At 49.8% G+C, this 25,489-nt stretch overlaps 1 protein-coding gene across 2 annotated transcripts in view; it reads left to right on the top strand.

Annotated features, from left to right (window-relative positions):
* The first annotated feature begins 16,707 nt into the window (after positions 1–16,707).
* The window catches only part of LOC134984328 (oocyte zinc finger protein XlCOF6-like), a 52,563-nt gene continuing 43,781 nt past the window's right edge, over positions 16,708–25,489 (top strand). Inside the window, exons 1-2 of one of the 2 annotated variants that reach the window (XM_063949933.1) lie at positions 16,708–16,783; positions 16,902–17,003. In XM_063949933.1, coding sequence (XP_063806003.1) covers positions 16,750–16,783; positions 16,902–17,003 — 136 coding nt within the window. In that variant the 5' untranslated portion in view covers positions 16,708–16,749. Of the gene's footprint in view, positions 16,823–16,901; positions 17,004–25,489 lie in introns of both variants that reach the window. The other variant, XM_063949932.1, reaches the window with a different exon arrangement.

Genomic DNA, 25,489 nt, shown 5'->3' with positions numbered 1-25,489 from the left:
TTAGATTGCATCAAGGTAGTCCATGGAGTCTTGATGGGGTCTTCTTCAGGAAACGATCTAGGTTTCATGAGAAGCTGTTTGAGATTAGCTCCCCTTCTATAAGCCATCATTGGTACCCCCGTTTTCGTGAAGGGTAGAGACTCATCTGATTTAATAATTGGCCAATGGTGATGCAATGCCTTTTTCATCCTCGTGGCATTCCCATCAAGCTGTGTAGGAAAGATCAGGCGCTCCTGCATTTTCCTTTTAGGTTTAGTCCCCATAATTGCTTGTTCAGCTCTGTGTCTACACCCCCGTAATAATTTAGGAGAATAGCCACGTTCTAGAAAACGTGTAGTGATCTCATTACATTGATCATCTCTGCGCACAGGATCAGAATTCAACCTCATTACTCTCAAGTACTGTGAAGTGGGAAAACTCTCTCTTTTAAAGCTGAGGGATGATGGCTAGTCGCTAGTAGTAATTGATTGCGATCCGTAGGTTTTACGATAGAGAGTATAACTCAACTGTGCCTGTATTCATGATCGTCACGTCCAAGAAATGAATGACTATATACCACTGTGTTTTTTGAAGACTACATATGAGTTGTCTATGATGATGAATTGATGAAGATGATATATCACCTGTCTTGAAAAAGGCCTGTTATCAGACCGAAACGTCGACAATAAAAGTATTTGTGATTTCAAAGAAGAAGGTTCTACAATTCTGTACTAGTGCAAGTGCACCTTCCAAATCCTTTGTATTCCTCTACTGTATGTACGTGGGCCTATTTGGTCCATTGGGAGCACCCACAATATGATGAACTTTTTCCGATGAGAGTGCAGGATTTCGTTGTTTATATATATATATATATATATATATATATATATATATATATCGTACTGTGACGTCACTGTGCACAGTGCAGGCCCCAATACCCCAACTCACTGTATACACTGTGTCCTGCCCCGCGTGTATATATAACTGTGTCCTGCCCCGCGTGTATATATAACTGTGTCCTGCCCCGCGTGTATATATAACTGTGTCCTGCCCCGCGTGTGTATAACTGTGTCCTGCCCCGCGTGTGTATATAACTGTGTCCTGCCCCGCGTGTATATATAACTGTGTCCTGCCCCGCGTGTGTATATATAACTGTCCTGCCCCGTGTGTGTATATATAACTGTGTCCTGCCCCGCGTGTGTATATATAACTGTGTCCTGCCCCGCGTGTGTATATATAACTGTGTCCTGCCCCGCGTGTGTATATAACTGTATCCTGCCCCGCGTGTGTATAACTGTGTCCTGCCCCGCGTGTATATATAACTGTGTCCTGCCCCCGCGTGTATATATAACTGTGTCCTGCCCCGCGTGTGTATATATAACTGTGTCCTGCCCCCGCGTGTGTATATATAACTGTGTCCTGCCCCGCGTGTGTATATATAACTGTGTCCTGCCCCGCGTGTGTATATATAACTGTGTCCTGCCCTGCGTGTATATATAACTGTGTCCTGCCCCGCGTGTGTATATAACTGTGTCCTGCCCCGCGTGTGTATATATAACTGTGTCCTGCCCCCGCGTGTGTATATATAACTGTGTCCTGCCCGCGTGTGTATATAACTGTGTCCTGCCCCGCGTGTATATATAACTGTGTCCTGCCCGTGTGTGTATATAACTGTGTCCTGCCCCCGCGTGTATATATAACTGTGTCCTGCCCCCGCGTGTGTATATAACTGTGTCCTGCCCCGCGTGTGTATAACTGTGTCCTGCCCCGCGTGTGTATATAACTGTGTCCTGCCCCCGCGTGTGTATAACTGTGTCCTGCCCCGCGTGTATATATAACTGTGTCCTGCCCCGCTTGTGTATATATAACTGCAGTGATCGCGCTGAGCCCAAAAAAAAGTGGGTCCCAGGGACCCCTCACTTTTGAAAATTGGGGTCCTACCGGTCTTTTTCTGGGTCCCATCGGAATGAAGGTTCTTTTAAACTTAATCTTGTTTGGACACTACAAAAGTGTTGCAAGCTGGGGTGATGGGGGTGACAATGCTGCTGGGCTGTGTAGCATGCTGGACACCCTGCACCAGAGGTGTAACTAGACATTTTGGTGCCCTTAGGCAGGAAGTGAATTGGTGTCCCACCTCCCAGACCGCAAAGCAGAGGGAAGGCGCGCCCCAAAATTTTAGGGGCGTGGCTTCGTGGGGAAGGGGCGTGACCACATAATAGTGCCAATTCACATTACACCACACAGTAGTGCCGTTTATACACATTGCACCAGGTAGAACCTCCTATGCACACTGCGCCAGGTAGAACACTTTATACATATTGCGTCAGGTACAGTACGTTATACACTTTGCACCAGGTATAGCACATTATACACAATGCACCAGGTACAGCACGTTATACACAATGCACCAGGTACAGCACGTTATACACAATGCACCAGGTACAGCACGTTATACACAATGCACCAGGTACAGCACGTTATACACAATGCACCAGGTACAGCACGTTATACACAATGCACCAGGTACAGCACGTTATACACTTTGCACCAGGTACAGCACGTTATACACTTTGCTCCAGGTAGAGCACGTTATACACATTGCAGCAGGTAGAGCACGTTATACACATTGCAGCAGGTAGAGCACGTTATACACATTGCAGCAGGTAGAACACGTTATACACATTGCAGCAGGTAGAGCACGTTATACACATTGCGCCAGGTAGAGCACGTTATACACATTGCAGCAGGCAGAGCACGTTATACACATTGCAGCAGGTAGAACACGTTATACACATTGCAGCAGGCAGAGCACGTTATACACATTGCAGCAGGTAGAACACGTTATACACATTGCAGCAGGCAGAGCACGTTATACACATTGCGCCAGGTAGAGCACGTTATACACATTGCACCAGGTAGAGCACGTTATACACATTGCACCAGGTAGAGCACGTTATACACATTGCGCCAGGTAGAGCACGTTATACACTTTGCACCAGGTACAGCACGTTATACACTTTGCACCAGGTACAGCACGTTATACACATTGCACCAGGTAGAGCGCGTTATACACACTGCGCCAGGCAGAGCGCGTTATACACACTGCGCCAGGCAGAGCGCGTTATACACACTGTGCCAGGCAGAGCGCGTTATACACACTGCGCCAGGCAGAGCGCGTTATACACACTGCGCCAGGCAGAGCACGTTGTACACACTGCGCCAGGTAAGAGCACTGAGGCACACTGCACCAGGTAAGAGCACTGAGGCACACTGCACCAGGTAAGAGCACTGAGGCACACTGCACCAGGTAAGAGCACTGAGGCACACTGCACCAGGTAAGTGCACTGAGGCACACTGCACCAGGTAAGAGCACTGAGGCACACTGCACCAGGTAAGAGCACTGAGGCACACTGCACCAGGTAAGAGCACTGAGGCACACTGCACCAGGAAAGAGCACTGAGGCACACTGCACCAGGAAAGAGCACTGAGGCACACTGCACCAGGAAAGAGCACTGAGGCACACTGCACCAGGTAAGAGCACTGAGGCACACTGCACCAGGTAAGAGCACTGAGGCACACTGCACCAGGAAAGAGCACTGAGGCACACTGCACCAGGAAAGAGCACTGAGGCACACTGCACCAGCAAAGAGCACTGAGGCACACTGCACCAGGAAAGAGCACTGAGGCACACTGCACCAGGTAAGAGCACTGAGGCACACTGCACCAGGTAAGAGCACTGAGGCACACTGCACCAGCAAAGAGCACTGAGGCACACTGCACCAGGAAAGAGCACTGAGGCACACTGCACCAGGTAAGAGCACTGAGGCACACTGCACCAGGTAAGAGCACTGAGGCACACTGCACCAGGTAAGAGCACTGAGGCACACTGCACCAGGTAAGAGCACTGAGGCACACTGCACCAGGTAAGAGCACTGAGGCACACTGCACCAGGTAAGAGCACTGAGGCACACTGCACCAGGTAAGAGCACTGAGGCACACTGCACCAGGAAAGAGCACTGAGGCACACTGCACCAGGAAAGAGCACTGAGGCACACTGCACCAGGTAAGAGCACTGAGGCACACTGCACCAGGTAAGAGCACTGAGGCACACTGCACCAGGTAAGAGCACTGAGGCACACTGCACCAGGTAAGAGCACTGAGGCACACTGCACCAGGTAAGAGCACTGAGGCACACTGCACCAGGTAAGAGCACTGAGGCACACTGCACCAGGTAAGAGCACTGAGGCACACTGCACCAGGTAAGAGCTCTGAGGCACACTGCACCAGGTAAGAGCACTGAGGCACACTGCACCAGGTAAGTGCACTGAGGCACACTGCACCAGGTAAGAGCACTGAGGCACACTGCACCAGGTAAGAGCACTGAGGCACACTGCACCAGGAAAGAGCACTGAGGCACACTGCACCAGGTAAGAGCACTGAGGCACACTGCACCAGGTAAGAGCACTGAGGCACACTGCACCAGGTAAGAAAGCTGAAGCACACTGCACCAGGTAAGAGCACTGAGGCACACTGCACCTGGTAAGAGCACTGAGGCACACTGCACCAGGTAAGAGCACTGAGGCACACTGCACCAGGTAAGAGCACTGAGGCACACTGCACCAGGTAAGAGCACTGAGGCACACTGCACCAGGTAAGAGCACTGAGGCACACTGCACCAGGAAAGAGCACTGAGGCACACTGCACCAGGAAAGAGCACTGAGGCACACTGCACCAGGAAAGAGCACTGAGGCACACTGCACCAGGAAAGAGCACTGAGGCACACTGCACCAGGTAAGAGCACTGAGGCACACTGCACCAGGTAAGAGCACTGAGGCACACTGCACCAGGTAGGAAAGCTGAAGCACACTGCACCAGGTAAGAGCACTGAGGCACACTGCACCAGGTAAGAGCACTGAGGCACACTGCACCAGGAAAGAGCACTGAGGCACACTGCACCAGGAAAGAGCACTGAGGCACACTGCATCAGGTAAGAGCACTGAGGCACACTGCACCAGGAAAGAGCACTGAGGCACACTGCACCAGGTAAGAGCACTGAGGCACACTGCACCAGGTAAGAGCACTGAGGCACACTGCACCAGGTAAGAGCACTGAGGCACACTGCACCAGGTAAGAAAGCTGAAGCACACTGCACCAGGTAAGAGCACTGAGGCACACAGCAGTAATCACCGTCGTCCTCCTCCTCTCCCCCCCCCCCCCCGCCCCACCCCACGGGTCGTAGCAGACACAGGGACACAGACAAGGAAAGCAACACACTTGCAGGCCGGGATCGGCGTCCTCCGTGATCTAGTGGGTAAAGCTGGGCAAAGTGCCTGGGGCTTCCCGCGGTGCCGTCTGAGGCAGTGGCCGCGCTGCCGCTCTTGCCGTTGATGTTTTCTCTCAAAGCAAGAGCGGTAGCGCAGCCACTGCCTCAGACGGCACCGCGGGAAGCCCCAGGCACTGTGCCCAGCTTTACCCACTAAATCACGGACTCCGATCCCTGCACATAATTGCCAGCATCTCAGAGTCCCTGTGGCAAGCCCCGTCCCCCATCCGCACTATAAACTTACGTACACAGAAGTCACCCTTCCTCTGCAAGCAGCCTGGCGCCAAAGAGGAGGGGGAACTGGCTCCACCTCCTCTTTATATCATCCAGCACGGGGCCAGCATGTCAGTTAAACAAATCCCCCTTACAGATTGGCGGATTGAGGAGCGCGTCCCCGGGGACCCGCCCACTTTGTAAACTTGAGTCCCATGTCTTTAAAACCGGGTAAAAAACGCGCTATATCGCGTTTTTGCGATCACTGTAACTGTGTCCTGCCCCGCGTGTGTATATATAACTGTGTCCTGCCCCGCGTGTATATATATAACTGTGTCCTGCCCCCGCGTGTGTATATATAACTGTGTCCTGCCCCGCGTGTATATATAACTGTGTCCTGCCCCGCGTGTGTATATATAACTGTGTCCTGCCCCCGCGTGTGTATATATAACTGTGTCCTGCCCCGCGTGTGTATATATAACTGTGTCCTGCCCCCGCGTGTGTATATATAACTGTGTCCTGCCCCGCGTGTATATATAACTGTGTCCTGCCCCCGCGTGTGTATATATAACTGTGTCCTGCCCCGCGTATATATATAACTGTGTCCTGCCCCGTGTGTGTATATATAACTGTGTCCTGCCCCCGCGTGTGTATATATAACTGTGTCCTGCCCCGCGTGTATATATAACTGTGTCCTGCCCCCCGTGTATATTTCTCTGACGTCCTAGTGGATGCTGGGAACTCCGTAAGGACCATGGGGAATAGCGGCTCCGCAGGAGACTGGGCACAAAAGTAAAGCTTTAGGACTACCTGGTGTGCACTGGCTCCTCCCCCTATGACCCTCCTCCAAGCCCCAGTTAGATTTTTGTGCCTGGCCGAGAAGGGTGCATTCTAGGAGGCTCTCCTGAGTTTCTTAGAAAAAGTTTAGTTTTAGGTTTTTTATTTTCAGTGAGACCTGCTGGCAACAGGCTCACTGCATCGAGGGACTAAGGGGAGAAGAAGCGAACCTGCCTGCTTGCAGCCAGCTTGGGCTTCTTGGCTACTGGACACCATTAGCTCCAGAGGGACCGAACACAGGCCCAGCCTCGGAGTCCGGTCCCAGAGCCGCGCCGCCGGCCCCCTTACAGAGCCAGAAGCAAGAAGAGGTCCGGAAAATCGGCGGCAGAAGACATCCTGTCTTCACCAAGGTAGCGCACAGCACTGCAGCTGTGCGCCATTGCTCCTCATACACACCTCACACTGCGGTCACTGAGGGTACAGGGCGCTGGGGGGGGGGGCCCTGAGCAGCAATAAAAATACCTTGGCTGGCGAAAATACATCACATATAACCCCTAGGGCTATATGGATGTATTTTAACCCCTGCCAGAATCCATAAAAATGCGGGAGAAAAGTCTGCGAAAAAGGGGCGGAGCCTATCTCCTCAGCACACTGGCGCCATTTTCCCTCACAGCTCCGTTGGAGGGAAGCTCCCTGGCTCTCCCCTGCAGTTACTACACTACAGAAAGGGGTTAAAAAAGAGAGGGGGGCACTAATTAGGCGCAGTATTAATAAAACAGCAGCTATAAGGGGAAAAACACTTCTATAAGGTTATCCCTGTATATATATAGCGCTCTGGTGTGTGCTGGCATACTCTCCCTCTGTCTCCCCAAAGGGCTGTTTGGGGTCCTGTCCTCTATCAGAGCATTCCCTGTGTGTGTGCTGTGTGTCGGTACGATTGTGTCGACATGTATGAGGAGGAAAATGGTGTGGAGGCGGAGCAATTGCCTGTAATGGAGATGTCACCCCCTAGGGAGTCGACACCTGAGTGGCTGAGCTTATGGAATTACGTGACAGTGTCAGCTCTTTACAAAAGATTGATGACATGAGACAGCCGGCTACTCAGCCTGTGCCTGTCCAGGTGTCTCAAAAGCCATCAGGGGCTCTAAAACGCCCGTTACCTCAGATGGCAGATACAGACGCCGACACGGATACTGACTCCAGTGTCGACGATTAAGAGACGAATGTGACTTCCAGTAGGGCCACACGTTACATGATTGAGGCTATGGAAAATGTTTTACATATTTCTGATAATACAAGTACCACTAAAAAGGGTATTATGTTTGGTGAGAAAAAACTGCCTGTAGTTTTTCCTGCATCTGAGGAATTAAATGAAGTGTGTGATGATGCGTGGGTTTCCCCCGATAAAAACTGTTAATTCCTAAAAAGTTATTAGCATCATACCCCTTCCCGCCAGAGGATAGGGCACGTTGGGAAACACCCCCTAGGGTGGATAAAGCGCTCACACGCTTGTCTAAACAGGTGGCACTACCCTCTCCTGAGACGGCCGCCCTTAAGGAACCTGCTGACAGAAAGCAGGAAAATATCCTAAAATGTATATACATTCACACGGGTGTGATACTGCGACCAGCAATCGCCTCAGCCTGGATGTGCAGTGCTGGGGTGGCTTGGTCGGATTCCCTGACTGACAATATTGATACCCTAGATAGGGACAGTATATTACTGACTATAGAGCATTTAAAAGATGCATTTCTATATATGCGTGATGCACAGAGGGATATTTGCCGACTGGCATCAAGAGTAAGTGCGCTGTCCATTTCTGCCAGAAGAGGGTTATGGACGCTGCAGTGGTCAGGTGATGCTGATTCCAAAAGGCATATGGAAGTATTGCCTTATAAAAGGGAGGATTTATTTGGGGTAGGTCTATCAGACCTGGTGGCCACGGCAACGGCTGGGAAATCCACATTTTTTACCCCAGGTAGCCTCTCAACATAAGAAGACGCCGTATTATCAGGCGCAGTCCTTTCGGCCCCATAATGGCAAGCGGGCAAAAGGCTCCTCATTTCTGGCCCGTGGCAGAGGGAGAGGAAAAAGGCTGCAACAAACAGCCAGTTCCCAGGAACAGAAGCCCTCTCCCGTTTCTGCCAAGTCCTCAGCATGACGCTGGGGCTTTACAAGCGGACTCTGGCACGGTGGGGGCCCGTCTCAAAAATTTCAGCGTGCAGTGGGCTCACTCACAGGTGGACCCCTGGATCCTTCAGGTGGTATCTCAGGGGTACAAATTGGAATTCGAGACGTCTCCCCTTCGCCGTTTCCTAAAGTCTGCTTTACCGACGTCTCCCTCCGACAGGGAGGCGGTATTGGAAGCCATTCACAAGCTGTATTCCCAGCAGGTGATAATCGAGGTACCCCTCCTACAACAGGGAAAGGGGTATTATTCCACGCTGTTTGTGGTACCGAAGCCGGACGGCTCGTGAGACCTATTTAAAATCTGAAATCCTTGAACACTTACATACAAAGGTTCAAATTCAAGATGGAGTCACTCAGAGCGGTGATTGCGAACCTGGAAGAAGGGGATTATATGGTGTCTCTGGACATCAAGGATGCTTATCTCCATGTCCCAATTTACCCTTCTCACCAAGGGTACCTCAGGTTTGTGGTACAGAACTGTCACTATCAGTTTCAGACGCTGCCGTTTGGTTTGTCCACGGCACCCCGGGTCTTTACCAAAGTAATGGCCGAAATTATGATACTCCTTCGAAGGAAGGGAGTTTTAATTATCCCTTACTGGGACGATCTCCTGATAAGGGCAAGATCCAGGGAACAGTTGGTAGTCGGGGTAGCACTATCTCAAGTAGTGTTGCGGCAGCACGGTTGGATTCTCAATATTCCAAAATCGCAGCTGATCCTGACGACACGTCTTCTATTCTTAGGGATGATCCTGGACACAGTCCAGAAAAAGGTGTTTCTCCCAGAGGAGAAAGCCAGGGAGTTATCCGAACTAGTCAGAAACCTCCTAAAACCAGGCCAAGTGTCAGTGCATTAGTGCACAAGGGTCCTGGGAAAAATGGTGGCTTCCTACGAAGCAATTCCAATCGGCAGATTCCACGCAAGAACTTTCCAGTGAGACCTGCTGGACAAATGGTCCGGATCGCATCTTCAGATGCATCAGCGGATAACCCTGTCACCAAAGACAAGGGTGTCTCTCCTGCGGTGGTTGCAGAGTGCTCATCTTCTAGAGGGCCGCAGATTCGGCATTCAGGACTGGGTCCTGGTGACCACGGATGCCAGCCTGCGAGGCTGGGTAACAGTCACACAGGGAAGAGATTTCCAGGGCTTGTGGTCAAGCCTGGAGACATCACTTCATATAAATATCCTGGAGCTAAGGGCCATTTACAATGCCCTAAGCCAAGCAAGACCTCTGCTTCAAGGTCAGCCGGTGCTGATCCAGTCGGACAACATCATGGCAGTCGCCCACGTAAACAGACAGGGCGGCACAAGAAGCAGGAGGGAAATGGCAGAAGCTGCAAGGATTTTTCGCTGGGCGGAAAATCATGTGATAGCATTGTCAGCAGTGTTCATTCCGGGAGTGGACAACTGGGAAGCAGACTTCCTCAGCAGGCACGACCTCCACCCGGGAGAGTGGGGACTTCACCCAGAAGTCTTCCACATGATTGTAAACCGTTGGGAAAAACCAAAGGTGGAAATGATGGCGTCCCGCCTAAACAAAAAATTGGACAGGTATTGCGCCAGGTCAAGGGACCCTCAGGCAATAGCTGTGGACGCTCTGGTAACACCGTGGGTGTACCAGTCAGTGTATGTGTTCCCTCCTCTTCCTCTCATACCAAAAGTACTGAGAATTATAAGACGGAGGGGAGTAAGAACTATACTCGTGGCTCCGGATTGGCCAAGAAGGACTTGGTACCCGGAACTTCAAGAGATGCTCACGGAGGACCCCGTGGCCTCTACCTCTAAGAAGGGACCTGCTCCAGCAAGGACCCTGTCTATTCCAAGACTTACCGCGGCTGCGTTTGACGGCAGGGCGGTTGAACGCCGGATCCTGAAGGAAAAAGGCATTCCGGATGAAGTCATACCTACCCTGATCAAAGCCAGGAAGGATGTAACCGCAAAACATTATCACCGCATTTGGCGAAAATATGTTGCGTGGTGCGAGGCCAGTAAGGCCCAGATGGAGGAATTTCAACTAGGTCGATTCCTGCCTTTCCTGCAAACAGGAGTGTCTATGGGCCTAAAATTGGGGTCCATTAAGGTTCAAATTTCGGCCCTGTCAATTTTCTTCCAGAAAGAACTAGCTTCAGTTCCTGAAGTTCAGACGTTTGTAAAAGGGGTACTGCATATACAGCCTCCTTTTGTGCCTCCAGTGGCACCTTGGGATCTTAATGTAGTTTTGGGGTTCCTAAAGTCACATTGGTTTGAACCACTTAAATCTGTGGAGTTAAAATATCTGACATGGAAAGTGGTCATGCTGTTGGCCCTGGCCTCAGCCAGGCGCGTGTCAGAATTGGCGGCTTTATCCTGTAAAAGCCCTTATCTGATCTTCCATTCAGACAGGGCGGAATTGAGGACTCGTCCTCATTTTATCCCTAAGGTGGTTTCAGCGTTTCATCTGAACCAACCTATTGTGGTACCTGCGGCTACTAGTGACTTGGAGGACTCCAAGTTGTTGGACGTAGTCAGGGCCCTGAAAATATATGTTTCCAGGACGGCTGGAGTCAGAAAATCTGACTCGCTGTTTATCCTGTATGCACCCAACAAGCTGGGTGCTCCTGCTTCTAAGCAGACTATTGCTCGTTGGATTTGTAGTACAATTCAGCTTGCACATTCTGTGGCAGGCCTGCCACAGCCAAAATCTGTAAAAGCCCATTCCACAAGGAAAGTGGGCTCATCTTGGGCGGCTGCCCGAGGGGTCTCGGCTTTACAACCTTGCCGAGCAGCTACTTGGTCAGGGGCAAACACGTTTGCAAAATTCTACAAATTTGATACCCTGGCTGAGGAGGACCTGGAGTTCTCTCATTCGGTGCTGCAGAGTCATCCGCACTCTCCCGCCCGTTTGGGAGCTTTGGTATAATCCCCATGGTCCTTACGGAGTTCCCAGCATCCACTAGGACGTCAGAGAAAATAAGAATTTACTTACCGATAATTCTATTTCTCGTAGTCCGTAGTGGATGCTGGGCGCCCATTCCAAGTGCGGATTGTCTGCAATACTTGTACATAGTTATTGTTACAAAAATCGGGTTTTGTATTGTTGAGAGCCATCTTTTTAGAGGCTCCTCTGTTATCATGCTGTTAACTGGGTTCAGATCACAGGTTGTACAGTGTGATTGGTGTGGCTGGTATGAGTCTTACCCGGGATTCAATATCCTTCCTTATTATGTACGCTCGTCCGGGCACAATATCCTAACTGAGGCTTGGAGGAGGGTCATAGGGGGAGGAGCCAGTGCACACCAGGTACTACTAAAGCTTTTACTTTTATGCCCAGTCTCCTGCGGAGCCGCTATTCCCCATGGTCCTGACGGAGTCCCAGCATCCACTACGGACTACGAGAAATAGAATTATCGGTAAGTAAATTCTTATTTTTACTCCAGAGTTCTGGCTATAAAAATTATTAGAATAATGCAAAGGAGATATTTCAAACAAATTATTAGTATTTTTCATATACTTTATTCAGTCAAAACTCTGGTTTAAACGTAAGTATGACAGGAAAGGCACTGCCTCACCCCACCGCACGTCACAGGAGAGGTGATTGCTGTTAATTACACATTATACAGTAACGCCAGGGGATGTGTCTGGGTGATGACTGGAGAGGTGACTGCTGGGAATGGGATATTATACAGTAACACCAGGGGATGTGTCTGGGGGATGACTGGAGAGGTGACTGCTGGGAATGGGACAATATACAGTAACACATGGGGATTTGTCTGGGTGATGACTGGAGAGGTGACTGCTGGGAATTGGGCATTATACAGTAACACCAGGGGATGTGTCTGGGTGATGACTGGAGAGGTGACTGCTGGGAATGGGACATTATACAGTAACACCAGGGGATGTGTCTGGGTGATGACTGGAGAGGTGACTGCTGGGAATGGGGCATTATACAGTAACACCAGGGGATGTGTCTGGGTGATGACTGGAGAGGTGACTGCTGGGAATGGGACATTATACAGTAACACCAGGGGATGTGTCTGGGTTATGACTGGAGAGGTTACTGCTGGGAATGGGACATTATACAATAACACCAGGGGATGTGTCTGGGTGATGACTGGAGAGGTTACTGCTGGGAATGGGACATTATACAGTAACACCGGGGGATGTGTCTGGGTGATGACTGGAGAAGTGACTGCTGGGAATGGGACATTATACAGTAACACTAGGGGATGTGTCTGGGGTATGACTGGAGAGGTGACTGCTGGGAATGGGGCATTATACAGTAACACCAGGGGACGTGTCTGGGTGATGACTGGAGAGGTGACTGCTGGGAATGGGGCGTTATACAGTAACGCCAGGGGACTTGTCTGGGTTATGACTGTAGAGGTGACTGTTGGGAATTGCACATTATACAGTAACACCAGGGGATGTGTCTGGGTGATGACTGGAGAGGTGACTGCTGGGAATGGTACATTATACCGTAACACCAGGGGTTGTGTCTGGGTGAAGACTGTAGAGGTGACTGTTGGGAATTTCACATTATACAGTAACGCCAGGGGACGTGTCTGGGTGATGACTGTAGAGGTGACTGTTGGGAATTGCACATTATACAGTAACGCCAGGGGATGTGTCTGGGTGATGACTGGAGAGGTGACTGCTGGGAATGGGGCATTATACAGTAACACCAGGGGACGTGTCTGGGTGATGACTGGAGAGGTGACTGCTGGGAAAGGGACATTATACAGTAACACCAGGGGATGTGTCTGGGTGATGACTGGAGAGGTGACTGCTGGGAATGGGACATTATACAGTAACACCAGGGGATGTGTCTGGGTGATGACTGGAGAGGTGACTGCCGGGAATGGGGCATTATACAGTAACACCAGGGGACGTGTCTGGGTGATGACTGGAGAGGTGACTGCTGGGAATGGGGCGTTATACAGTAACGCCAGGGGACGTGTCTGGGTGATGACTGTAGAGGTGACTGTTGGGAATTGCACATTATACAGTAACACCAGGGGATGTGTCTGGGTGATGACTGGAGAGGTGACTGCTGGGAATGGGACATTATACAGTAACACCAGGGGTTGTGTCTGGGTGAAGACTGTAGAGGTGACTGTTGGGAATTGCACATTATACAGTAACACCAGGGGATGTGTCTGGATGATGACTGGAGAGGTGACTGCTGGGAATGGGGCATTATACAGTAACACCAGGGGATGTGTCTGGGTGATGACTGGAGAGGTGACTGATGGGAATGGGACATTATACAGTAACACCAGGGGACGTGTCTGGGCGTTGACTGGAGAGGTGACAGCTGGGAATGGGACATTATACAGTAACACCGGGTAATGTGTCTGGGTGATGACTGGAGAGGTGACAGCTGGGAATGGGACATTATACAGTAACACCAGGAGATGTGTCTGGGTGATGACTGGAGAGGTGACTGCTGGGAATGGGGCATTACACAGTAACACCAGGGGACGTGTCTGGGTGATGACTGGAGTGGTGACTGCTGGGAATGGGGCATTATACAGTAACGCCAGGGGGACGTGACTGGGTGATGACTGGAAAGGTGACTGCTGGGAATGGGACATTATACAGTAACACCAGTGGACCTGTCTGCGTGATGACTGGAGAGGTGACTGCTGGGAATGTGGTATTATACAGTAACACCAGGGGACGTGTCTGGGTGATGACTGGAGAGGTGACTGCTGGGAATTGCACATTATACAGTAACACCAGGGGATGTGTCTGGGTGATGACTGGAGAGATGACTGCTGGAAATTGCACATCATACAGTAACACTAGGGGATGTGTCTGGGTGATGACTGGAGAGGTGACTGCTTGGAATGGGACATTATACAGTAACACCAGGGGACGTGTCTGGGTGATGACTGGAGAGGTGACTGCTGGGAATGGGACATTATACAGTAACACCCGGGGATGTGTCTGGGTGAAGACTGGAGAGATGACTGCTGGAAATTGCACATCATACAGTAACACTAGGGGATGTGTCTGGGTGATGACTGGAGAGGTGACTGCTGGGAATGGGGCATTATACAGTAACACCAGGGGGACGTGTCTGGGTGATGACTGGAGAGGTGACTGCTGGGAATGGGGCATTATACATTAACATCAGGGGATGTGTCTTGGTGATGACTGGAGAGGTGACTGCTGGGAATTGCACATTATACAGTAACACTGGGGGATGTGTCTGGGTGATGACTAGAGAGGTGACTGCTGAGAATGGTGCATTATACAGTAACACCAGGGGATGTGTCTGGGTGATGACTGGAGAGGTGACTGCTGGGAATGGGACATTATACTGTAACACCGGGGGATGTGTCTGGGTGATGACTGGAGATGTGACTGCTGGGAATGGAACATTATACAGTAACACCAGGGGACGTGTCTGGGCGTTGACTGGAGAGGTGACAGCTGGGAATGGGACATTATACAGTAACACCGGGTAAAGTGTCTGGGTGAGGACTGGAGAGGTGACTGCTGGGAATGGGAAATTATACAGTAACACCGGGGGATGTATCTGGGTGATGATTGGAGAGGTGACTGCTGGGAATGGGGCATTATACAGTAACATCAGGAAATGTGTCTGGGTGATGACTGGAGAGGTGACTGCTGGGAATTGCACAATATACGGTAACACCAGGGGATGTGTCTGGGTGATGACTGGAGAGGTGACTGCTGGGAATGGGGCATTATACAGTAACACCAGGGGATGTGTCTGGGTGATGACTGGAGAGATGTCTGCTGGGAATAGGACATTATACAGTAACACCGGGGGATGTGTCTGGGGGATGACTGGAGAGGTGACTGCTGGGAATGGGACATTATACAGTAACACTAGGGGACGTTTCTGGGTGATGACTGGAGAGGTGACTGCTGGGTAATGGGGCATTATACAGTAACACCAGGGGATGTGTCTGGGTGACTGCTGGGAATGGGACATTATACAGTAACACCAGGGGATGTGTCTGGGTGATGACTGGAGAGGTGACTGCTGGGAATTACACATTATACAGTAACACCAGGGGATGTGTCTGGGTGATGACTGGAGAGGTGACTGCTGGGAATTACACATTATACAGTAACACCAGGGGATGTGTCTGGGTGATGACTGGAGAGGTGACTGCTGGGAATGGGGCATTATACAGTAACACCAGGGGATGTGTCTGGGTGATGACTGGAGAGGTGACTGCTGGGAATGGGGCATTATACAGTAACACCAGGAAATGTGTCTGGGTGATGACTGGAAAGGTGACTGCTGGGAAGGGGACATTATACAGTAACACCAGGGGACGTGTCTGGGTGATGACTGGAGAGGTGACTGCTGGGTAATGGGGCATTATACAGTAACACCAGGTGACGTGTCTGGGTGACTGCTGGGAGTGGGACATTATACAGTAACACCAGGGGATGTGTCTGGGTGATGACTGTAGAGGTGACTGCTGGGAATGGGACATTATACAGTATCACCCAGGGATGTGTCTGGGTGATGACTGGAGAGGTGACTGCTGGGAATTACACATTATACAGTAACGCCAGGGGATGTGTCTGGGTGATGACTGGAGAGGTGACTGCTGGGAATGGGGCATTATACAGTAACACCAGGGGATGTTTCTGGGTGATGACTGGAGAGGTGACTGCTGGGAATGGAGCATGATACAGTAACACCAGGGGATGTGTCTGGGTGATGACTGGAGAGATGTCTGCTGGGAATAGGACATTATACAGTAACACCGGGGGATGTGTCTGGGTGATGACTGGAGAGGTGACTGCTGGGAATGGGGCATTATACAGTAACACCGTGGGATGTGTCTGGGTGATGACTGGAGAGGTGACTGCTGGGTATGGGGCATTATACAGTAACACCAGGGGACGTGTCTCGTTGGTGACTGGAGAGGTGACTGCTGGGAATGGGACATTATACAGTAACACCAGGGGACGTGTCTGCGTGATGACTGGAGAGGTGACTGCTGGGAATGGGGCATTATACAGTAACACCAGGGGACGTATCTGGGTGATGACTGGAGAGGTGACTGCTGGGAATGGGACATTATACAGTAACACCGGGGGATGTGTCTGGGTGATGACTGGAGAGGTGACTGCTGGGAATGGGGCATTATACAGTAACACCAGGGAACGTGTCTGGGTGATGACTGTATCACTGTGTGTGTCAGGTTCCTATAAGGTGTCACGATGTCACTGTCTATGTCTCCATGCAGGAGGGGGAGTATATAGAGGAACACAGGGGTCTGTACAAGGACGTGATGATGGAGAATCACCGGCCCCTCACATCACTGGGTAAGAGAAGACTGTCATGTATTGTACAGGGGAGAGCAGGTATGGGGGCCCCTATATACACACATCATCTGATAATCGCATATATACACTGTACTCAGTCACTGTGTGTCTCCTACAGATGGACCCAGTAACAGAGATACCCCGGAGAGATGTCCCCATCCTCTGTATTCCGAGGATTGTACAGAGGAGAATCACAGGATCCCACAGGAGGATCAGGTAGGTGGAATTTAGGGTCTCCCCAATATACAAAAGTGACTGTCACTATATGATCTGTAGAGGAGCTGTGTGTCTTATAGGCCCTACACACTTGGCGATTTTCTGAAAGATATGAACGATCACGTTCATAAATGAACGAAAACTCGTTCATATCTTTCAGTGTGGAGACTTAAGCGATGAACGATGTGCGTCCCCGCATCGTTCATCGCTGGTCTCCTGTCGGCTGTGCATGCAGGCCAATATGGCCGATCTCGTCCATATTTGCCTGCACTTCAATGCAGCCGGGTGACGGGGGGAGTGAAGAAACTTCACTCCCCCGTCACTGCCCCCCCCCCCCCTCCCCGCCGTATCGGCCGTCGGGCACCTCGGCGGGACATCGCCAAGTGAGTAGGGCCCTTTATACACTGATGTTATACTGAATAATCTCACTGTATGCAAATGTCAATATAGTGGTTTTTGTTTCTCATACGTCCTAGAGGATACTTCGGTCCACTTCATGACTATGGGGTATAGACGGTTCCGCAGGAGACATGGGCACTTTAAGACTTTTCAAGGGTGTGAACTGGCTCCTCCCTCTATGCCCCTCCTCCGGACCTCACTTTTAGAAATGTGCCCAGGCAGACTGGATGCACTCTGAGGAGCTCTACTGAGTAAATAAATTTAGCTCATAAATGCTGAGGAGAGATGCGCAATTGCGGGGGCGGGGCTTCCTCCTCAGTCAGCCAGCACTCTGCTCAGCGCCATTTTCTCTCCCTCCTCAGGCTGCAGAGACAACGCTGGTCCTCCACTACTGAATACAAGTATCAGGGTGCAAAACAGGGGGGCACAGTGAAATTGGTGCTTTATAGTGTGTATTTACATCATAAAAAGTGCTGCATGTGAGTGGGCATTTTGTGTTTTCACAGACATTGGCCCTCATTCTGAGTTGATCGGTCGCAATGCGAATGTAGCAGAGTTACACACGCTAAGCCTACGCCTACTGGGAGTGTATCTTAGCATCTTAAAAGTGCGACCGAAGTAATCGCAATATTGCGATCACAAACCTCGTAGCAGTTTTAGAGTAGCTTCAGACTTACTCTGCCTGTGCGATCAGTTCAGTGCTTGTCGTTCCTGGTTGACGTCACAAACACACCCAGCGTTCGGCCAGGCACTCCCACCGTTTCTCCAGCCACTCCTGCGTTTTTTCCGGAAACGGTAGCGTTTTCAGCCACACGCCCCTAAAACGCTGTGTTTCCGCCCAGTAACACCCATTTCCTGTCAATCACATTACGATCGCCGGAGCGATGAAAAAGCCGAGAGTAAAAATACTTTCTTCATAGTAAAGTTACTTGGCGCAGTCGCAGTGCGAATATTGCGCATGCGTACTAAGCGGATTTTCACTGCGATGCGATGAAAAAGAACGAGCGAACAACTCGGAATGAGGGCCCTTGTGTTACTGGCGCTGGGTTGTGAACTGGCTGCTCCTATCTGTGTCCCTCTGACAGATGTTACTGTGGGTCTGTCTCCTATAAGCCCCGGAGTGTCTGTGGTGTGGTTGTACACGAGTGTGAAATGTCTGAGGTAGGGAGCTCTCCCCTGAGGGAGCTATTTTAGGGACACAGAGTTGTAATGTGGTGGCGCTGCCGGCACACCATGAGCCTGAATGGGTGAAAGAATTACGTGATCGTGTGCATCATATCAGTAAGAGATTGGATAAGTCTGAGTCTCATGCATAGAGCTGGAGAAAATCAGTGGAAGATGTGACTTTTTTATGGTTCTGCCTTTTCATCCACAAGGGACCCCTCTGGGTCACATAAGAGACCATTTGCTCAAATAATACATACTGATACCGACACGGACTCTGATCCCTGTGTCGACGATAGTGATTCCAGGGGTAATAGATCCTAATTTGGTAAAAAGCATTCAATACATAATTGTTGCTATAAAAGGTACGGAAGCCCTTCCTGTACCTCAGGAGACGGCTTAGTTTTATAAAGAAGAGAAAATTAATGTAACTTTCCCTCCTTCTCAGGAGCTAAATACTCTATTTGGGTGAGTTTGGGTAAACCCAGAAAAGAAATTTCAGATTCCCAAAAGGATTCAGGTTGCTTATCCTTTCCCGGCAGAGGACAGGAAAAGATGGGAGTCACCCCCGGTGTTAGACAGTACCCTGTCAAGGTTATCTAAAAGGTGATTCTCCCTGCACCTGGGACGGCTTCACTAATGGAGCCGGCAGACTGCAAGTTGGAGACTACGTTAAAATTTATTTATGTGGCCAATGGTACGCTGCTCAGGCCTACCATTGCATTGCGCATGGGTGAGTAGTGCTATCGAAAAATGGTCAGATAACCTGTCATCGGAAATTAACACAATAGATAGAGACGAGATTCTCCTAACGTTAGGTCATATCAATAGACGCTGCTGCATACATGCTAGAGGCCATGAAAGATATTGGGCTCTTGGGTTCAAAAGCCGCTAACATGGCAGTCTCAGCTCGGAGGGCGTTGTGGATTCACCAGTGGAATGCTGATGCAGATTCCAAAAGAAATATGGAGGCTCTCCCGTATAATGGTGAGGCCTTGTTTGCAGTTGGGCTGGATGCGTTAGTCTCTGCGACTACCGCAGGTAAGTCGACATTCTTGCCTTATGCTCCTGCGCAGGCGAAAAAGAAACATCACTCTCAGATGCAGTCCTTTCGGCTAAAAAAAAAAAAAAAGTCTGCAGCGTCTCCAGGATAGAAAGAGCAGAATTCAACCCATGCTTCTGCCAAATCTGCAGCATGACGTTGGGGCTCCCTTGCGGGAGTCCGCTCGGATGGAAGCACGTCTGAAATTTTTCAGTCAGATCTGGCTTCTATTCTGGCCTGGACCCATGGGTCTTACAAATAGTGTCCCATGGATACAAACTGGAGTTTCAAGAGGTCCCCCCATGCCGTTTTTTCAAATCGACCTTGCCAGCTTCTCTTCCAGACAGAGAAGTAGTGACAGCTGCAATTCAAAAATGATGTCAGGATCAGGTCATTGTCCTGGTATCCTTGTCACAGCAAGGAGAGGAGTTTTTTCAAGCATCTTCGTAGTTCCGAAGTCGGACGGCTCGGTCAGACCAAATTTAAACCTGAAAAATCTGAATCTCTACCTGAAAAGGTTCAAGTCAAGATGGAATCTCTGAGAGCAGTGATTTACAGTCTGGAGGAAGGGGACTTCATGGTGTCCGTAGACATTACATGTTCCCATTTATCCTCCTCACCAAGCTTATCTGAGATTCGCAGTACAGGATTGCCGTTACCAGTTCTAGATGTTGCCGTTTGGACTCTCCACGGCACCGAGGGTATTCACCAAGGTGATGGCAGATATGATGGTCCTCCTTCGACAACAAGGAGTCAATATAATTCCTTACCTGGATGAGTTCCTGATAAAAGCGAGATCCAGGGAACAGTTAGTGCAGAACATTGAACTCTCCCTGTCAATACTCCAACAACACGGTTGGATTATGAATTTTCAAAAGTCGCAATTGGACGACGACAAGATTGTCCTTTCTGAGGCTAATACTGGACACAGAAGTACAGAGGGTATTTCTTCCAGTAGAAAAGGCTCTGGAAATCCAGAGAATGGTCAAACATATTCTGAAACCATCAATGTATTCGGTTGTTGGGGAAAATGGTAGCGACCTACAAGGCCATACAGTTTGGCCGATTCTATGCCAGAGTATTCCGGTGGACCTGTTGGACAAGTGGTCCGTATCCCACCTACACATGCACCGGAAAATAATCCTGTCCTCCAAAGCCAGGATTTCGCTCCTGTGGGGGTTACACAGTTCTCACCTGTTAGAGGGACGCAGGTCTGGGATTCAGGACTGGGTCCTAGTAACCATGGATGGAAGTCTCCGAAGCTGGGGAGCTGTCACACAGGGGGAAAGTTTCCAAGGAAAACAGTCAAGTCAGGAAACCTGCCTTCACATAAACGTGCTGGAATTGAGAGACATTTACAACGGCCTTCTACAAGCGGCACATCTTCTTCAAGCTCAACCCGTGCAGATCCAGTCGGACAATGTAACAGCAGTCGCGTACATAAACCGTCAAGGCGGAACGAAAAGCAGAGCGGCAATGGCAGAGGTGACAAAGATTCTCCTCTGGCCAGAAAGACATGCAAGAGCTCTGTCAGCAAGTTTCATTCCGGTAGTGGACAACTGGGAAGCAGACTTCCTCAGCAGACACAATCTCCATCCAGGAGAGTGGGGCCTCCACCAAGAAGTCTTTGCAGAGGTGACAAGTCTTTGGGGAATTCCTCAAGTAGACATGATGGCATCTCGTCTCAACTAGAAGCTTCAGAGATATTGTTCCAGGTCGAGAGACCCTCAAGCAATAGCAGTGGATGCACTGGTGACCCAGTGGGTGTTTCGGTCGATATATGTCTTTCCTCCATTTCCAATAATATCAAAAGTTCTCAAAATCATAAGAACAACAAGGGTTCGAGCAATCCTCATTGCACCAGACTGGCCAGGGAGGGCTTGGTATCCAGATCTTCAGGAGTTGCTCATAGAAGATCCTCTGCCTTTTCCTCTTCGCGAGGACTTGCTGTAGCAGGGGCCGTGCGTGTATCCAGGCTTACCGCAGCTACGTTTGACAGCAGGGCTGTTGAGCGCCGGATCCTAGCCCGAAAGGGTAGTCCCAAAGAAGTCATCCCCACTCTTATCATCCCCAGGAAAGGAGTAGCGTCTAAACATTACCACCGTATTTGGAGAAAATATGTATCTTGGTGTGAATCCAAGAAGGCTCCTACGGAAGAGTTGAGTTAGGACGTTTTCTCCATTTTCTGCAGGCTGGTGTGGATGCGGGCCTTAGATTTGTTTCAATCAAAGTCCAGATTTCAGCTTTATCAGTTTTCTTTCAAAAACAATTGGCCTTCCTTACAGAAGTTCAGACATTCATGAAAGGGGTTCTGCACATCCAGCCTCCATTTGTGCCTCCTGTGGCACCATGGGACCTTACTGTGGTATTGCAGTTCCTTCAATCAAATTGGTGTGAACCTCTACAGGAGATAGAGTTGAAGTTTCTCACTTGGAAAGTGGTGATGCTTTTGGCCTTGGCATTCGCAAGGCAGGTGTCTGAGTTGGGGGCCTTGTCTCACAAGAGACCTTACTTGATCTCCCATGAAGATAGGGCAGAGTTGAGAACTCGCCAGCAATTTCTTCCAAAGGTGGTTTTCTTCTTTCCATGTAAACCAACCTGTTGTGGTGCCAGTAGTTACTGACACGTTCACTACAGCTAGGTATACTCCCAACAAGATTGGGGGTCCTGCTTCTAAGCAGGCTTTTGCGCGCTAGATCAGAGGAACGATTCAGCACGCTCATTTCACGGCAGGATTGCCGATACTGAAGTCGGTAAATGCCCATTCTAAAGGTGGGCTCGTCCTGGGCGGCTGCATAACTTTTGGCGAGCGGATACTTGACTAGGGTCAAACACGTTTGCTAAAATTTACAAGTTTGATACCTCAGCCGATGAGGACCTCAAGTTTGGTCAATCGGTGCTGCAGTGTCATCCGCACTCTCCCGCCCGTACTTGAGCTTTGGTATAACCCCATGGTACTGAAGTGGACCCCAGCATCCTCTAGGACGTATGAGAAAATAGGATTTTAATACCTACCGGTAAATCCTTTTCTCTTAGTCCGTAGAGGATGCTGGGCACCTGACCCAGTGCGTACTTTACCTGCAGTTGTTAATTTTGTAGTTACATAATAAGTCACCATTAACTTCCCTATCCAGTTACATCCTCTCTGTACAGTCCACATAACCTCACATTTTGTCTTCCAACATTGCTAGGTCATCATATCATACAACCCACTAAGAACCTAGAAATCTGGGGAACCATTATGTAACTGGTAGCATCTATCCTCAAGTATCAATGCCTATTTCCCCATAGATTGTAAGCTTCCTACCTCTATGTCTGTCTGTCCTTGCCCAGTTTTGTTCTATAATTGTTGTTCTAATTGTAAAGCGCAACGGAATATGCTGCGCCATATACGAAACTGCTAATAAATAAATTAACATAAAAGTAAATCCTTTCCTCGAAATGTCCGTCTCCCTGGGCACAGTTCCTATACTGAGGTCTATAGGAGGGCATAGACGGGGGAGCCAGTTCATACCCTTTGAAAAGTCTTAAAGTGCCCATGGCTCCTGCAGAACCGTCTATACCTCCTGGTACTGAAGTGGACCCCAGCATCCTCTACGGACTAGGAGAAAAGGATTTACCGGTAGGTATTAAAATGAGAGATGTGCACTTGAAATTTTTCGGGTTTTGTGTTTTGGTTTTGGGTTTGGTTCCGCGGCCGTGTTTTGGGTTCGACCGCGTTTTGGCAAAACCTCACCGAATTTTTTTTGTCGGATTCGGGTGTGTTTTGGATTCGGGTGTTTTTTTCAAAAAACACAAAAAAACAGCTTACATCATAGAATTTGGGGGTCATTTTGATCCCAAAGTATTATTAACCTCAAAAACCATAATTTCCACTCATTTTCAGTCTATTCTGAATACCTCACACCTCACAATATTATTTTTAGTCCTAAAATTTGCACCGAGGTCGCTGGATGACTAAGCTAAGCGACCCTAGTAGCCGACACAAACACCTGGCCCATCTAGGAGTGGCACTGCAGTGTCACGCAGGATGGCCCTTCCAAAAAACACTCCCCAAACAGCACATGACGCAAAGAAAAAAAGAGGCGCAATGAGGTAGCTGTGTGAGTAAGCTAAGCGACCCTAGTGGCCGACACAAACACCTGGCCCATCTAGGAGTGGCACTGCAGTGTCACGCAGGATGGCCCTTCCAAAAAACACTCCCCAAACAGCACATGATGCAAAGAAGAAAAAAAAGAGGCGCAATGAGGTAGCTGTGTGAGTAAGCTAAGCGACCCTAGTGGCCGACACAAACACCTGGCCCATCTAGGAGTGGCACTGCAGTGTCACGCAGGATGGCCCTTCCAAAAAACACTCCCCAAACAGCACATGACGCAAAGAAGAAAAAAGAGGCGCAATGAGGTAGCTGTGTGAGTAAGCTAAGCGACCCTAGTGGCCGACACAAACACCTGGCCCATCTAGGAGTGGCACTGCAGTGTCACGCAGGATGGCCCTTCCAAAAAACACTCCCCAAACAGCACATGACGCAAAGAAAAAAAGAGGCGCAATGAGGTAGCTGTGTTAGTAAGCTAAGCGACCCTAGTTGCCGACACAAACACCTGGCCCATCTAGGAGTGTCACTGCAGTGTCACGCAGGATGGCCCTTCCAAAAAACACTCCCCAAACAGCACATGATGCAAAGAAGAAAAAAAGAGGCGCAATGAGGTAGCTGTGTGAGTAAGCTAAGCGACCCTAGTGGCCGACACAAACACCTGGCCCATCTAGGAGTGGCACTGCAGTGTCACGCAGGATGGCCCTTCCAAAAAACACTCCCCAAACAGCACATGACGCAAAGAAAAATGAAAGAAAAAAGAGGTGCAAGATGGAATTGTCCTTGGGCCCTCCCACCCACCCTTATGTTGTATAAACAGGACATGCACACTTTAACCAACCCATCATTTCGGTGACAGGGTCTGCCACACGACTGTGACTGAAATGACGGGTTGGTTTGGACCCCCACCAAATAAGAAGCAATTAATCTCTCCTTGCACAAACTGGCTCTACAGAGGCAAGATGTCCACCTCATCATCATCCTCCGATATATCACCGTGTACATCCCCCTCCTCACAGATTATCAATTCGTCCCCACTGGAATCCACCATTTCAGCTCCCCGTGTACTTTGTGGAGGCAATTGCTGCTGGTCAATGTCTCCACGGAGGAATTGATTATAATTCATTTTAATGAACATCATCTTCTCCACATTTTCTGGAAGTAACCTTGTACGCCGATTGCTGACAAGGTGAGCGGCGGCACTAAACACTCTTTCGGAGTACACACTTGTGGGAGGACAACTTAGGTAGAATAAAGCCAGTTTGTGCAAGGGCCTCCAAATTGCCTCTTTTTCCTGCCAGTATAAGTACGGACTGTCTGACGTGCCTACTTGGATGCGGTCACTCATATAATCCTCCACCATTCTTTCAATGGGGAGAGAATCATATGCAGTGCCAGTAGACGACATGTCCGTAATCGTTGGCAGGTCCTTCAGTCCGGACCAGATGTCAGCATCAGCAGTCGCTCCAGACTGCCCTGCATCACCGCCAGCGGGTGGGCTCGGAATTCTGAGCCTTTTCCTCGAACCCCAGTTGCGGGAGAATGTGAAGGAGGAGATGTTGACAGGTCGCGTTCCGCTTGACTTGACAATTTTCTCACCAGCAGGTCTTTGAACCCCAGCAGACTTGTGTGTGCCAGAAAGAGAGATCCAAGGTAAGTTTTAAATCTAGGATCGAGCACGGTGGCCAAAATGTAGTTCTCTGATTTCAACAGATTGACCACCCGTGAATCCTTGTTAAGCGAATTAAGGGCTCCATCCACAAGTCCCACATGCCTAGCGGAATCACTCTATCTT

The sequence above is a fragment of the Pseudophryne corroboree genome, assembly GCF_028390025.1.
Source record: "Pseudophryne corroboree isolate aPseCor3 chromosome 3 unlocalized genomic scaffold, aPseCor3.hap2 SUPER_3_unloc_5, whole genome shotgun sequence".
Lineage (NCBI taxonomy): Eukaryota > Metazoa > Chordata > Amphibia > Anura > Myobatrachidae > Pseudophryne > Pseudophryne corroboree.
Note: the sequence above shows the minus strand (reverse complement) of the source record. Positions and strands in the feature narration are given on the sequence as shown.